Here is a 15,617-nt window from a genome sequence, read left to right as displayed (position 1 = left end):
GAGAGAGAGAGAGAGAGAGAGAGAGAGAGAGAGAGAGAGAGGGAGAGAGAGAGGGAGAGAGAGAGGAAATTGAAACCCTTCTGTCTGGGATCCCAAACCATTTATGCAAAAGGATGTTGAATTACTCTGTTGGGGCACTGCAGTAACTGGACTTAGTAAAAAATAAATAAAAATTAAGAAAAAAACTAAACAATTATTTGTATCTACTGACTATTCATTTACAGCATATTTAATTATTTACATAATATTATAACACATCAATGTAAGCCATAAACAGAATTAGCACATTGCCTTACCATAAAATACAAATTAGAAGTTAAAAATATTTAAGAAATCTGTTTTAATATTTACATACGCTCAGTGAAAGTGATGGTTGCTCACATTACATGGAACTCTGTACACTTAGCAAAATGGTGTGATTGCTACAGTTGAGAGTATTTGCCCTAACCAACATGGTGGGGTTTAGTTTTCTTTTTTTTTTTCCTCCTCCTAGAAGGATTTTTCTAAAATCATTTTCTGTTTTCTTAAGACAGTTTTATTCTTAAATCACCAATGGACAATGTTATGTGTTTCCTTGAAAAAGAGAGCAAGTAGACAAGCGATCTGAGAACTAGTTAATTTCTGAGGTACAGCGCAATCGTAGTGTCAAACTGTGCAATGGTTTGTAGGAACTGTAGGCATTGGTTCGCTGCTAGAGGAATGCTCAGTACCCTGTATCACTTGTTTCAACATGTGGATTTGTTGGTGGCCAAATTAAAAATATTCATACACTGGTTTAATGAAGGAAATAAAACATATTAGTTTATTCCTCTTGTTTTACCACAAATGAATGCATACATATGTATGTATGTTTATATGGATCTATATATACACATATATACATGTACATTGTTGTCATACCTGTTGTTTTGTTGATATTTTGGCTGCTTTTGTTGGTGAATATGGAACTAATGAAAAAAGTGGAACACAGTTATCTATAGAAAATGAAAAGTGTCTTAGTTGCCAATTCGATGCAGGGCTTGCTTAAAATAAATGTGATTCATTTCCCATTAGGCTTTCCACTGAACTTTGTCTACGTGTTGTGCTTTTTTTAAGCGGACAGTTTTTTTGTGTGGTTCCTAATGCTAGAATGTAAAGTCTTTTGGTTCATAAACCATTATTATTATTATTATTATTATTATTATTATTATTATTTGTAACTTAGCACTGCTTTTGAAGAAATGAGAAGAGAAAAGGTCTAGATGGCACTGCTGAAGTCTTTTCCTGTTAGTAAATTGCAGTGGAAAGAATTGTAACATTCCCTATGCAAACACATGATTATGTTGCATGAGTTTTCAATTCTGAAAATGCATTTCATACCTACTAGCAGTCATGTACTATATATATATACAGATTGAGAGCAAATATTTCATTTAGGCTGTGCATTTTAGAGTCAGAATTTGCCTATGAATTTCACAGAGATGAAAAAACACCTTAATTGCTGGCTATCTGGCTGTTTTATAATCAAAAGTATATGCATATGTATAAACTGACAGTACTACCATATCAGAATTGCCAGAACACACTTTTGTGGTCCTTAAATTTAACCATTGGATATGGAGCTGACGGGTCTTCGTAGATTTATGAGATCTAGCACCCCTCCCCAACCCTTCCCCAATTTGGTGACTACAATTTAATTCAACCCCAGTAAAAATGTAGTTTAATAACACATTCTATATCTATTGTTACCTCGGGCAGGGTGATTGGTTGTTTCTACCTGTGTGGTTATTGAATGCCAATAGATGGATTTTGCTCTAGGCATCTGTTCCAAGGTCCCATCTTTTCTCCTTGTCCTAGTTTCTTCTTATCACTGGGAGCAGAAATGAATCCCTGGTTATATGCTTTTGACACTCACACTGCTAAGTTTCTTCTTTCCTCTTTGATCTAGATGACTCTGTTGACTTCTCTGAACATCTAATTTTTAAGTGACAATATCAAGGAATTTTATGGCTTTTGTGATAATTGCAAATAAGAACCCACTTCTAGACCTGGGCTCTGAGCTGCCTCTAGAAAAACCTTTTGGAATGGCCTTTTGGAGGTGCGCACCTGAGGTATTGATATGCTCCTTCCTGCTATATGCTAATCAGACTAACCCCTGGCAACAAAGGGCAGGCACTTTTATCAGTGTGATGCCCCAAAATGATTGCCTAGGAGAAAGTGTGTCCCTGGAGAAACTTGAAGAATCTCCATTCTGAGCCCATAAGCAGAATCTTGTTTGGGTTCTGCCCAGAGATCATACTCAGAGGTGTTCAAGTGTATAATAAAAAAATAAGGGCCACAGTTCCCTGTGCTGGTGGGGGACGAAAAATACCAACTGATCTTCAGGCAAATTCAGAAAATTAAATGCTAAACCTTTTTATTTTTTCTTTTCTTTCTTTCTTTTTTTTTCCCTCTTGGATACTTGGACTAAAAGGGCAGCAGGACTGTATCATATTCCAAACTGCTGAATCATTAGGGGGGAAAAAACAACATTTTATCCACAGGCAGATACTGGCCTATGCACAATTAGGAATGTTACTCTGAAAGGAAGTGGTTTTTGTTTTGTTAAACAGAAATAGCAAAGTCATCCTCCAAGAAAAAGTTCAATCAAATCAAACTTGAAGGAAAATTCACTATTTTCTCCAAGAAAAGGAAAATACGAGCCTCACACTGATGGGAATAAATGAGCTTATTCTCCTTCCTGTCCAACACAGGAAATGCGGGTGTTCAATTAGTATAGAAAGAAGCACAATGACAAAATTTAAAAATGGAATAAAAACAATACATCGTGCCTACCCGGTTATCAGTTAAATATTTTCCCACAGTATCAACTGGGGCTCCTAACCTTCATCATCTTAATGTGGCTTTGTTGTTATCCTATTTTTCCATTCATTTTCATATTTTCCTTGATTAGAAAGGTTGCAACATACACAATGAAAGCACCCTTTTAAAAAAATCAAACCTAACAAACCCATGAACTAACTTGTGCACATAATGTTTGAAGTATTGTTTGCTGTGAAAAATACAAGGGTGAACTTCATTGCACATAAAGAGACAGAGTTCACTCAATCTTTCTGAAGCCTTACTTTGTCTCCTAAGAATATAGTCAGAATTTCAGAAGCAGGAAAGGCTGGAAAGGACCATTAATCCTTTACAGAAACGAACAAGTCCTTCTTTTGAAATTCCCTATTAAAGTCAGAAAGAAACTTACGGGGAAATGTTGCAGACAGCTGCCACTGTGGGAGAAGAGCAACCTGTTTGCTCGCTTCATCTGTGCTCTGTATTAGCGTATTTAAATGACTTCTAATCTAACTTACAGCTATGATAATGCTCATTCGGCTAACTTTTCCCTTTTGTGATTGTCTTTTAATTACATAAAATATACAAACCTCTGACGGTATGCTGTCAAAAGCTTGTGAGGCTGGAAAAAGAAGTCTTTCTACCTTTTGCCACTGAACACACTATATATGGACTAGATGCTGTGTGGGGCCGATAAGGGTCATGATGCTTGCTTACTTTAATTTTGTTACAACAGTCATTTCTGGATTTTCCACTCTGCTCTGGGTTGTTAACTCTTCTTTTAACCATCTGGGAAACAGCTTTCTGGAAAAATTACTTTGGCCACCATGCATGGTAACTTTCAGAAGTCTCCTGGTCTCTAAAGGTCAAAATGGAAGATGTCATGGTTGATACCCTGTGTTCACGCAAGCAGAAACTGGCCAGGTTGGTTTCCTGAGTCTCTGTCCTGACTCCCCCTACCTTGTTTGAACTACATGAGAACCTTCTAGAATCCAGTGGGACTTATCTTCCCATGGCACCGTTATCACCTTAATAATGACAGGCACAGACCATCTTCCATAAGCATGTTCACATGGCACTGAGGGTAATGTTTTCTAAGCACGGTGCCGTCTCAACAGCATGCCAACCTTAGGAATGAAGATGGAAGTATCTGGATATGACCGCTTCTTGGCAAAATGACTGACAGTGCTATCAGGCCTTCTAGGAATGTCTTCTAGGTAATTCCCCTCTGTGTAGGCTGCATACTAAGCAGATAAAGTGGAACGCTCAGACTCAATCTTGTCAGCATGTGTACAAATCACTTGCATTGTAACTGGAAAACCACAAGGACCTTTGTGTATTCATTACTTAGCAGAAGCAACCCAAATGGTGTGAAATGGACCACAGGATAGGCCAGCAACTAAGGTATTTTAGCATCACTTTTGTCCTGGATTGATGTGTTTTCCAAGTCCTACGTCAGGCTGTACATCTGGTATGAGGAGGGATCTAGTCCTTGCTTCCCATGAGAGGCCATGTTTTAGTTCACATAGTAAAGCCAATACACGATGTTGAAGAAGGAAAAAACCACGGGGAAGAATATGCGGGACCACCGATCTATGGCATTCACATCAGTCAAGTCGGGGATGGTGATTTTCAGTTGGGAGGCACGTCTCCGCAGGCGACTTTTCTTCTGTGCCACGTGTCGTTCCAGGGCGTTTCGGCCAAAACTATGCCTGGGCAACCCGGGTTTCCGATACTGGATGCTGGACGCATCATAAGCCAGCATGGTGCTCCTGGGGTCTCCAAGTCCCATCACGGCCTCAGACGTGGCCATTTCATTTTTTATCTCAAGAGTGCTCAGTAATATGTTCTCATGGGGGTCCATCTGCAAGGGAGAAGAATCAAAGATGACAATCAATACAGCCTTATGGCAATGTATTTATTATTCAAGAGTGCTATGATGTATATGGCTTCAGAAGTACAGTTGGCCCTTGAACGACATGAGTTTGAACTGTGGGGGTCCACTTATATGTGGATTTTTCTCAGTAAATATCCATACTGTTTTCAATCTGAGGTCGAGAATCCATGGAGGTGAAGGGCCAACCCCATGCATTGATCTGCGCCATTTTATACAGGGGACTTGAGCATCGGCAGATTTTGGTATCCGCCGGGGGTCCTGGAACCAATTACCCACAGATACTCAAGAGGGACAACTTAAGTTTTGGGGGAGTCGAAAGTTAGACACAGACTTTCAACTGTGCAGGGCTTGGTGCCCTTCACCCCCATGCTGTTCATGGGTCCACTTGTATTTGTTGTAGTAGTTAAGAGAACTGGCTTTGTGGTTACAGTATCTAAATTTGAATTGTGACTCTCCTGCTGTAAGTTATGTGAGTTTCAGTTTCCTCATTTTTTTAAGTGGTATAATAATCCAACCCTAGAAGATTGCTATAATGATATAATAGGCTGCTGCCAGTATAACTTGCATTATTTCTACTTAGGAGATGCAGAGAAATAGAAGGCATGATACCATTTAAAGAATTTATCATCTTGATACTAATACATAAGAAAATTAAACTGTACTAGGTATAAAATAGTATTAGGGGATTAAGTGCTGAACTGTACTCTCAGTAGTAGCCTAATTACAGATGACATCATGATAAAGCTAGAACTAAAAATAGTAGGTAACATTTCTTTAGCACTTGCTATATATGCCAGAAATATTTTTGTATAACTTCATTTAACTGATTCTTCTTAACACCAACAGTTACAAGGTATCACCTTAAATTCGTAGCGTCAATATAAACAGAGTAAAGGAAGAGTTTTGGACAACATAAATGCAGGCAACATGTGATCTGTCAAAATGCAACATAACTCGGAACAATAAGGAACTTGAAATTGACAGCTGGACTGACTGACTGTGGGTGGTGGAGTGGTGAGTGGGTGAGCGACGAACTTGAGAGGGAAGGGAAGGAGACAGGGCTGGAGAAGAAAAGAGTCAGCCCCGAGTGGCTGTGCTGAGCTGGTTTCTGGGCTCAGGGAGTAGAATTAAGGTGTCTGTGCAGACAGGGTGACCCTTTTCTCTTTTGGGTGATTTCTTCTTGGCAAAGCTAAAAGTAAAGGGTGAATACTGACAGCATGATTCCCAAATATTAAATGATGTGTAGCTTTTTTTTTAAAGAAGATTTGTGTGTGTTATTTTTAAGAGGCCTCAATTGCTACAGATAATAAAATTTAGCCACAGTTTGTTATTATTAATAATAAGGTGTGTTTATTTTGGTGGAGAATCAGAATATACCAATTTCCAGTAAAATTTTAGAAATTACAAAATAAAGGAAAAGTGACCAATGATTGGTACTGATGATATATGGAAGCAAGGGATATAAGCAAACACTTAATTGGAAGATGTAATGCACTGAGCTTTATGAATTATGCAGAAGGCAAAACGAATGTTGCTAAGATTATATACTATCAATTAGCTTTCAAATGTGGCTTAATGACTCTGAATTATAAATTCAAATCTAAAATCTTGTGAGAAATAGAGGCTATAAAACTTGCTGGGACATAATAATTGGCCGATTAATCTCTGCCCACTGCTTAGACATTCTGTATGTTTGGTTTTTGGTAGCATTTGGTTTATGGTAGCATCTTAGTGGGAACGTTGAACAAATATATTCTTAAGAATAATTTTAAAAGTTCTTAAGACTTGGAGATTAAATCCAGTCAATGTTGAAACGCTTCCGCAAGGAAGGGCCATGCAGCGGCCTTGGTGATGGGTTCAAAGGCCGTAGGGAAGGAAAGGAATAAAGGAGCAGACTGTGAGTCAGGGCTCTGCAGAAACCGTCTCACCGAATGCTCAGAATCATCTTTGAAAAGAATGTTTTTTCCTAGGTTACAAGTGAAGGCATTCAGCATATATCCCAACATCACATAGTTACTAAACTCAAACCTTGCTCATTAGAGCCCAAAGCTTGGGGGAGAAGAATGGGGATTTCTGACATTCAAGGAGAGAGAGGCTGATAGAAATGAGAGCCCTACCACCCCATGTTATTTCAGATAGTACGCTTACTTTCTGTGCTTCTCTGGGTTGTTAACTGTTACTTTAACTACCTAAGAAATAGCTGTTTAGCAAAAATTTCTTTGGCCACTATGCATGATTATGTTTGGGATCGGGATATTTGCTTTTCTACTGAGCAACTACAGTAAGAACAGCTATGAATATACAACAGATGTGACTGAGGCAAAAACATACATCGAAAATAACAATCATAATAAAAATATTAGAGGCCATGCATTACTATTAAGAAAAAGTTGTTTTAAGTTTACGTCAAATGAGCCTTGGGTCATTTGTTTAATTTTGGTGGGTTACTGTTCCATTGTCTATGAAATTCAAAAATGTCAGATGAGATAATTCCTGAAGTTGTATTATTCATTTATTTTTTTCATTCATACATACACACACACACACACACACACACACACACAAACTTATTGCAAAGCACTGTGTGTGTGGCACTGTGCCAAGTAGCACAGGTACTCTGGTGAGGGAGACACCATTGCTGCTGGTGCCCGTGGCAGTTAAGAGTCTCCAGAAAGAACACTGGATTTGGAGTAAAAAAAAAAAAATGGAGTTCTTTCTGGCTCTTCTGTTTCTCTGTTTGTTGATCTTGGAGAAATGATTTAATGCCCCTGAATCTAGGTTTCTTTAACTATAAGAATAGGTTTAGGGGAGATTAACTGAGAGAGACTATGTGGGAAAAGCTTGAAAATGAAGCAGTAACTAAGTTGATTGTTATGACGCGCTATGAGTTCAGTAGGGTAACAAGTTCTGGTGAGGTGGGATAGCATGGCACACAAAGGAAAGTAAGCCTGTTGCCCTTGCAGTGTATCTGGACTAGATATGTGTGAGCAGCTCTCTGTAAGTGAACACAGGCTGAAGTGGAAGCCGGAGGGGTGGGGGAAGGGAATTCAACATCTGCTTCAGTTTATCTAGTGCTGCTCCTGGGTGTCTGTCATATTACATTAGAATACTTCAGCCTCAAGCTATGACTGCTTGTGTAGTCTTAATTAAGGGCGTTCACAGTCAAGGAATTAGCCTAAACAACAAGCACTGTTTTTCCAGAAAATTTTTACCTCTAACCATGGAGCTATGGAGCCAGGAGGAGTCAAGTACAACCTTCTCCAGTTTTACTTATTTCCCAGTTAACAGCCATGAAGGAGGCTCAGCAGGTTGCCAGTAGGCTGCACATCACAGGTAAACCTTGGGATACTGCTCTGAGGACCCTATCTTGTCCTCCTCCGAGGACCAGTTTTGTCCACCATTTTCTTACATCCTGTATAAAGAAAGCCTCATACGCCAACCTTCTTCATTGCCTCCCACAGATCAGCAGACCCCCTCCCCTGACACCTCACCACAGTGTCCATTCACCCCTCTCGCTTTGAGATCACCAGTTCCGAGTTCTTTTTGAAGTCTGCCAGGGTGGCTCAATCGCCACCCGGAACTGTGTCTGTTTTCTGGTAGAAATGGTGATGTATAAGGTGCAGTGTTTCCAAGTTCTGATTCTGGACTCAGACGATCCAGTTTTGATTCTGGATTGAACTACTCACTAGCTTTGAGACCTTGGGCAAATCATTCAGACACTGAGTTCAGTTTGCTTATATGTAAAATAGGGGGAAATACCAGTACCAGCCTCCTAAGGTTGTTTGAGAGGATTACATAAAAGAGCACATGCAAACAACTTAGCCCAGCTTTGCACATAGTAAGCACTCAAAAAATCATAACTGATCTTGTCATAAAAAGCAATAAGTAATCATTAAATGCATAAATTTGATTTTGTACTACCATTTTTTTAAAGCCATGGACTGTGCAAACAAACCAGAGCTTTGAATTCATCATATTATTGGGTTTTACTTTGGTAAGTGGCTTCTGTAAAGTGCTGAGACAGTCCTTAGAACATAGCAAACATTATGTTTTTGTTATTATACCTAAATACATTTATTGTATTTAGTAAGTCTAGACTGAGTTACTTCTGAGTGCTGAGGTGAGACTAGTAAAAGCTGCCGTTCATTTCATAAATGGAAGGGAAATACCAGATTCATAGGTTCACAGAGCCTACCAGCATCCTTCTGACCACAAGCAGAAACAGCCTAAGGCCTGAGGTCAAAAAAGGAGACGCCTCCAGGGACGGTGTGTCACAACACTTTGTCATTCCGCCATAATACTCATCATTCTGACCACTTGTTTAGTATGTCTGCCCCACCCCACTGTACTTCTCAGTAAGGGCAGAAGCAAGGTCCTTCTTGTTCACTGCTATATCTCCAAGCATGTGGCATGGTGCCTGGCACATAGTAGGGGCTCAAGAAATAAACACTGATTGGATGGAATTAATTTTGTGACTTTTGGTAACTCACTTAACCTCTTCATTAATCATCAATAAGATGATTTCATGTGGCAATTTCAGCTTCCAGTCTGAAGATTGAAATCGCATGGTACTACGTCATGAGTTCCTTTCCTGCTTGGAGGTTTCTGCCTCTGTTTATGCAGGTCTCTTGCCAGAGCAGCAAGCCCAGTTGCCTGATATCTGGAACCAGCATTTGCCATAGTGCTCTGGACCACTTACTGACAGATGTCTCATTCGTACCCCAGAGAAGAGAGGCTACTGAGTAGCAACTAGAAGCCAGGACTAACCGTTTTCCATACTGACCTCTTTCAGTTATCCCAGTAGCCCTACGGATCTCGTGCTCGGAAAACAAGGCACAGGGACGTTAAGAGACTTAATGCAAGTTCGCACAGTGAGTAAGGCGAGGCAGGAATTAGCATGTGAAGTCTGTCACTGTGCCATGCTGATGTACAGCAGCACCCGCCCCCTCTGCCCCACAGCACTCTACAGCTTGCAAAGGAAGACCCTCTCAACGCATGGTAGGGGCAGTCATCTCCTCAATGAGAGGTGGATAGATGTGTCTGGATTTCATTATGTCACTGAAGATGAGAGCTAAGGCCAAGTTCTGACACTTTTAAGTCAGTAGACATCTGTGGTTTGATGGTTCATCAGCCCCACTAGTGGCAATTTCTGCCTAGGAAGCACTACTTCCTCACTCTTGGTTTCTGTGCACCCAGGGTAGCTCTAAGCCAGTCAGAGCAATCCTGACACAGTGATTGGCTCAGTGATGGGCATGAGACCTTTTTGGAGACAGCAGCATGTCATGAGCCTACAGAGGGGCACACCAGAGTGAAGACTCTTCAACTTGGCCACTGGAGCTGCACCTGGAACTCTGTGGCCCAGAATCTACTGAATGTGCTTGAGATGCTTCAACTTCAAGAGGAGATACTGACTTGAACAGGAGCCAACATAGGGAGGAAGAGAACCCATGATGTGATGACAGTGTCTTTATCTGGATATGACTGAGTTGCTGATGCTAAGCAAGATAATACATCCTTTCCTTCCCTCCCTCTCTCCTCCCTTTTCCCTCATCTCTCTCCCTCCCTCCCTTTCTTTTGCATAAGCCAGCACGGATTGGGTTTCCTGTTCTGTGAGACCCCAGGGATCCTAACGGAGATGTAATTCATCTCATGTAAGAGTCTCCACAACCCTGTACTATAGGTAGGGAAGGAAAGGAATGAGAGATGTTTCACCTGTAATAAAAAATTTTCATAACGCACATTGAAACTAAGGAAATCTGTTAGAGTACTATAATATTCAGTATGAAAACCTGTGTTGGGTTTCAATTCTTCTGGCTGGGACCTAAAGCACCCAGCAGCTGCTAGGTTTGAGTAGCTGGCTGTTCAACAGGCTGCACTTTCCTCGGTTCCCTTGTTTCATTTATCGTTCTTTTTCCCTTCAGTGGATTTGAGCTGTGTTGGAAGCAAAGGGCAAGGGCAAGGGCATGGAGGAGACTAACAGGCTTTTTAATATCTTTCAGATGGTAAAAGGGGAAAGCCTTCAGCTGTTTAGCTTGTAACAGTAGCCTACCCTTAGAGTTTATTTATTTTTGATATCTTCCATAGTTTAAAAGAAAAAAAAAGTCTTTTTTTTATTATGAATGAAACATCCAGTAGCAATTATTCTTCATTTTCCCCACTTTGAAATACTTATTTTTGTTGGGTGGTTTTTGATATAAGCTTTTTAGGGGGGTGTACCTACTGTGCCATAGCAGGGCAGGCTGTATTATTTTACAGGGCAGGGAAATAAAGTGAGGTAATGAAAATCTTACTATTGCTCATTAATAGACCAGTATAACAATTGTGGGCTGTTGATGATGGTCTCAGCGCAGTAACAGTCCATGCCGTCTCCCGCATGGCTTATCATCAACAAAGCAAGTCTGACTCAGGTGGTGGTTTGGATGGTAGAAAAGTCTACCTCAGTGGTTCCCAAACCTGGGGGGGGGGTATCAGAATCCCCTGATGCGCTAATGAAACACATTTCTGGGGCCCCCTCCCAAGTTCCTGAGTCAGGAAGCCTGGAATGCTGCTCAGGGATCTGCGTTTGCTGGGCTGCTGGGCTGGGGCTCGTCCTATCAGACAGCAGCCGAAGGAATGACTTCACATAAACAGGCGGCAGACGGCTTGAGAAACAATGAGAAAGACAAGGCTCTGACCACGGTCCACCAGTTTTCATGGACAGAGAACATATACAACTTCCATTTATTGTTTACTGGAGACAGGCATTGTATTCAAGGCTTTACACAACCACAATATTTAATCTTGACAACAACCCTATGAGGGAGTTAATTATTAATAGTCTCACTTTTTCAAAATGAGAAAATTGAGGATTCAAGACAGTGAATTGCCAGAGTTGCACAGTTACTAAGTAGAGCAGCTGGCACTTAATCTGTTTGTTCCAAGGTTCCTGCTTCTAATGACCAAGCCATGTCATTAAGTATGGCGAGACATTACTCAGTTATGAGTTCTGTCTCAGAATGCCTTCTCTGTATCAGGCTGTATCTAGGTGATGCCATTTGAGAATGGAAGAAATAGGAATTGTCACATGAATTTGGCTAATCTTTGAGATAGGGTCTCCACACCAACCTTTTCAGACTTGCCCAAGTTGATTTCCTAATTCTTTTCTGCCAGTGGGGCAGTGGAGACACAGGAGAAACCATGAAACTGTCCTGTTTTGATTAGAACATTAACAAGAGAGTTTCCCTTTAACAAATCAGAAGGACTGTATAGCAATCTCTATTGCCTTGGAAAACATAAAATGCTTATCAAACTTTTCTATCTTGGCAATTTCACGAGAGAGAGAAGAAAGCAAAAATAAATGAAGGAAAACAGAGGAAAGAGACTAGTGAAGAAACGGTCATCCTTTGTAGATAAATTGCCTTTGCAAGGAGCTATGCTGCGGGCCTAGCTTTAGTCTCAGGGTCTACATTTGCTGCTTTGGAGAGTGGACTTTAATGCATAGTGTCCATTCCCGACAACACAGCTTTTTGGAGAGGTCCCATTATGCAGGCCATGCCAACAAAGAAGGTCTCCTGTTTCTTGTTCAACAATCCACTCTCGAAATTATGTTTTCCTAGGAGTTATTATGCTTATTAATTAAGGATGCAATGCTGAAAATTTGGGAAATAGACTGATTTATTGGCACCAGTATTCCAGAGCCCCGTACGAATGAGCTTCTGTGAATGAGGGCCGTTTGCACACCAATTGCATCAGCTTTTCTACTCATATTGGGTAGATGAACAGCTTTCTCCGCTGACTTGAATTATTTTCCAGACCGACCCATGCACTGACGGGTCTAGCCATGGCAAATTCATGCTAAACATTTGGATTAAGAGTTTTTTTTTTCCTTCTTTCCATTCCCCATTCCAACATTTTTCTCAAGAAGAAAAGAAACATGCTTGACTAACAGAGTTCCATTTTGCCTAAAGGATACTGCATTGAACAATGAAGAGGGAGCCTTATTTTTATATAATTCATTCATTCCAGGTGTGACTTCAGGTGTGCTGCTTCCTTTCCTGCACCTTTCTCAGTGATAGGTGTATGCTATGGAGGGAAACTCTTATCTTACAGTCACATAGAGGCAAACAATTCACATCCCTCAGTGACCTGGGAACATCACCATGCTTAGTTTGGGAAGGGAGAATGGGGCTATTTTAAATTCCAGCTCACCACTCATCAAGAGAAGAGTGAGAAATTGCAAAAATCCATGGAACCCTAATTCGCAATTTCCAATTACTGTGACTAGTGTGTGGGTAGGAGGTCTTGTTTTATCTTCCATGAAATGACATTGTGACCTGAGTAAATTGAAATGCTTAGGCTATGAACTGTTAACCACCTGGGAAACCCCACAGCACTCTTTCCAAAGGAAAAACACTCTGAAACTGCCTAGCATGCACTCAGTATGCTAAAACATGCGAGGAAGCTCACCCAACTATTAGAACATAAAACGGAGATTCTAGGAGAGCAAGAAAAGAAGACCAGCACTGACTTTTCGAATGTTTCCACCAAAGCAAATGGAGAAATGGTAACCAAATGTGGCATTTAGACAGGGACTGTGAGTACAGGAGGCTACTGCTGAAATACCCAGGTAGTTGCAGGAGGGTGGCCATTTTTAATAAAAGTAGGAAAAAAAGGGGGGGGGGAGCTGAGATTATTTGTACTGTCTTTTTTGCTGTTACTGTGCTGATACAAAGTGCCTGAAATGTCACAACCATATTATGAGGATGGAATTAATATTGTTCGTATTTGTAAATAGCCCTTCCCATCAAAATCCAGGAGTTCATGGGCAACTGGAAGGTAATTAAGTGGTAAGACGATAATTTAAATTTATGATCACAGATTTCAAACCTTCAACTCTTTCTACTGAATATTTTCACTGTGGGTGAAATACCTACACAGTGGACACTGGTGGCTCTCAGATATGAACAACCGAGTTGTTGTTTTGATTTTCAATTTTTTAATTCTCATAGGTAGATCACGTTAGTACATATCTCAAGGTTTCCTTAGTGAAAGGGTTCCCTGTTAAGGAATCAAATGAATGAATTCATTCTTATGGGTCAGCGACCTGTGTGACCCTGCTTTATAGTCAGTACAAGGTGAAAAGATTCTACTTCATAAACACACAAAAAAATCCCTCTGGCCAAGTGGGTGAGTCAAAAGAGCTTAGTGAGGTTTGCAGTGATTGTTGGGGTGATGGTGAAGTTTTGGAGGAAGTAAGAGGCAGACCTCTTAAGGTTTTTCTCTCTGAAGGACCCCAGGAGATAAGGCTTTTATTAAGGTTATGATTAATATAGGCTCAGCAGTGAGACGACATTCCGCCAGCAAGTGTGGGCTACCCAGTGAACTGATGCTCCCACTCTTCGGAGCTTCCCATGTGGATCCCTGACCCTTTCAACACCCACACGCAGCGTGGAAAGAACAGTGGCTTCAGAGATGAGAACTGGTTCTAATCCTGGCATGCCCTCGGCCTCGGTGTTCCTCATCTAGAAACTCTAGGTGGATTTAGGGAAGTCCTTGCGAACGCCCTCCACCGCCTTAAATCTGCTCGCTCTGACCTCAGGGAACCCTGTGTCCCTCATGATGGCAAACACGGGGGCAGTAACTGTATCCTGTTGTTATATATCCCTAATGCTGACGCTACAGTTGGCATGGACTAGTATTCAAAATAAAAAATGTAATGGACAGCATAGTGAATATAGTCAATAATATTGTGATAGCGTGGTACGGGTTCAGATGGTTGCTGGCCTTATCATGGTGATCACTTCTTTAGGTAGAGAAATGTTGCATAGCTGCTGTGTACACTGCAGCTAATATAAGAGTGTATGCTAACTACATTTTTAATAAAAGTCTTAAACAACACTTGCTCACTTGAATTATTGAGAGTGTTACAGGATCACAGGATCCAATCAGTCTATGGAGATCACAGAAAACCGTGAAACAGATGTAATGGAAAATAGAAAGTTGGCCCCAGACTAAAAAAATACAGGCCTGCCTGAAGGACATATAAATCCAACTTTTTAAACATCACTAACAGTGGTTAAAATCACTAAGTCTGCTGCATACAATTTCTTTTAGGTTCAGTTTTAAAAGGTTTGCCTTTGAGTTCCGTTTAATCTACAATTACCAATCGCTTTTAAAAAAAAAACTGTATGGGGTAGCCTCAGAATGATGGATAAGGAAAATTCGCCTGGGAAAAAATCCTGGAGCCTTGGTGCTCCCTGGCAAACTGTGATGCGGACCCAGGACTAGCATTTGCTTTCCCCACCGGGTGGGGTCTTGCTATAGCAAATGCTGCAGTATCTCTTTGTGCTTGAACTTTGTAAGTGGCCTTCCTAATTTTGGGGGGGCCTTCATCTCTTTTCTTCCTTTTACTCTCACAGAATCAAATGTACTCCTCTTGGAAAAATAATTCCTTTCTATGAATGTGTTCATTTATGTGAATTCATTAAGAATGCTATATAACTGCATAGCACTGATTTTTTAATAAATAATATTTGGAGATAGAAAGATGAATGTTAAATTTGGGGGGAAAGGAGAGTACAAATTTCTGTATTTAATACTAATAAAGTACAATTAATAAAATATATGCTAAATTGACTCATTTCTTTTGGAAGGCCGGTAGAGTTCTTTCTGGTTTCGTCTTTTCAATTTAATAAAGTACAAACTAGAAGTTTCAATTAAAGTTCAAAATCAGGAGTTATGTTAATTGTATGGGTAAAAAAATAAGAGATGGAATCATACTGAAATCCCCATGAAGGAGGAAAAGTGAAGGAAACTATATTTACAACCTATTAATTTTATGGACATTTCTTTTAGCCAAAGGAAAGGCTCACTTTAAATTAATACAGTTCCTCAGGATGTGGGCAATGGAACCAGGTCTTTAAAT

The 15,617-nt window shown here is 40.4% G+C and overlaps 1 protein-coding gene across 2 annotated transcripts in view; it reads right to left on the bottom strand.

The window, feature by feature from the left end:
* Positions 1-233: 233 nt before the first annotated feature.
* Positions 234-15,617, bottom strand: part of GABRB2 (gamma-aminobutyric acid type A receptor subunit beta2) — a 218,847-nt gene continuing 203,463 nt past the window's right edge. For both annotated transcript variants that reach the window (XM_019664092.1, XM_019664093.1), the window contains one exon: positions 234-4,681. In XM_019664092.1, coding sequence (XP_019519637.1) covers positions 4,334-4,681 — 348 coding nt within the window. In that variant the 3' untranslated portion in view covers positions 234-4,333. The remainder of the gene's footprint in view (positions 4,682-15,617) is intronic.

Source organism: Hipposideros armiger, unplaced genomic scaffold, assembly GCF_001890085.2.
Source record: "Hipposideros armiger isolate ML-2016 unplaced genomic scaffold, ASM189008v1 scaffold_416, whole genome shotgun sequence".
NCBI classification, from domain to species: Eukaryota; Metazoa; Chordata; class Mammalia; order Chiroptera; family Hipposideridae; genus Hipposideros; species Hipposideros armiger.
The sequence above is the reverse complement of the archived record's forward strand: the minus strand, read 5'-3'. Positions and strand labels throughout refer to the sequence as shown.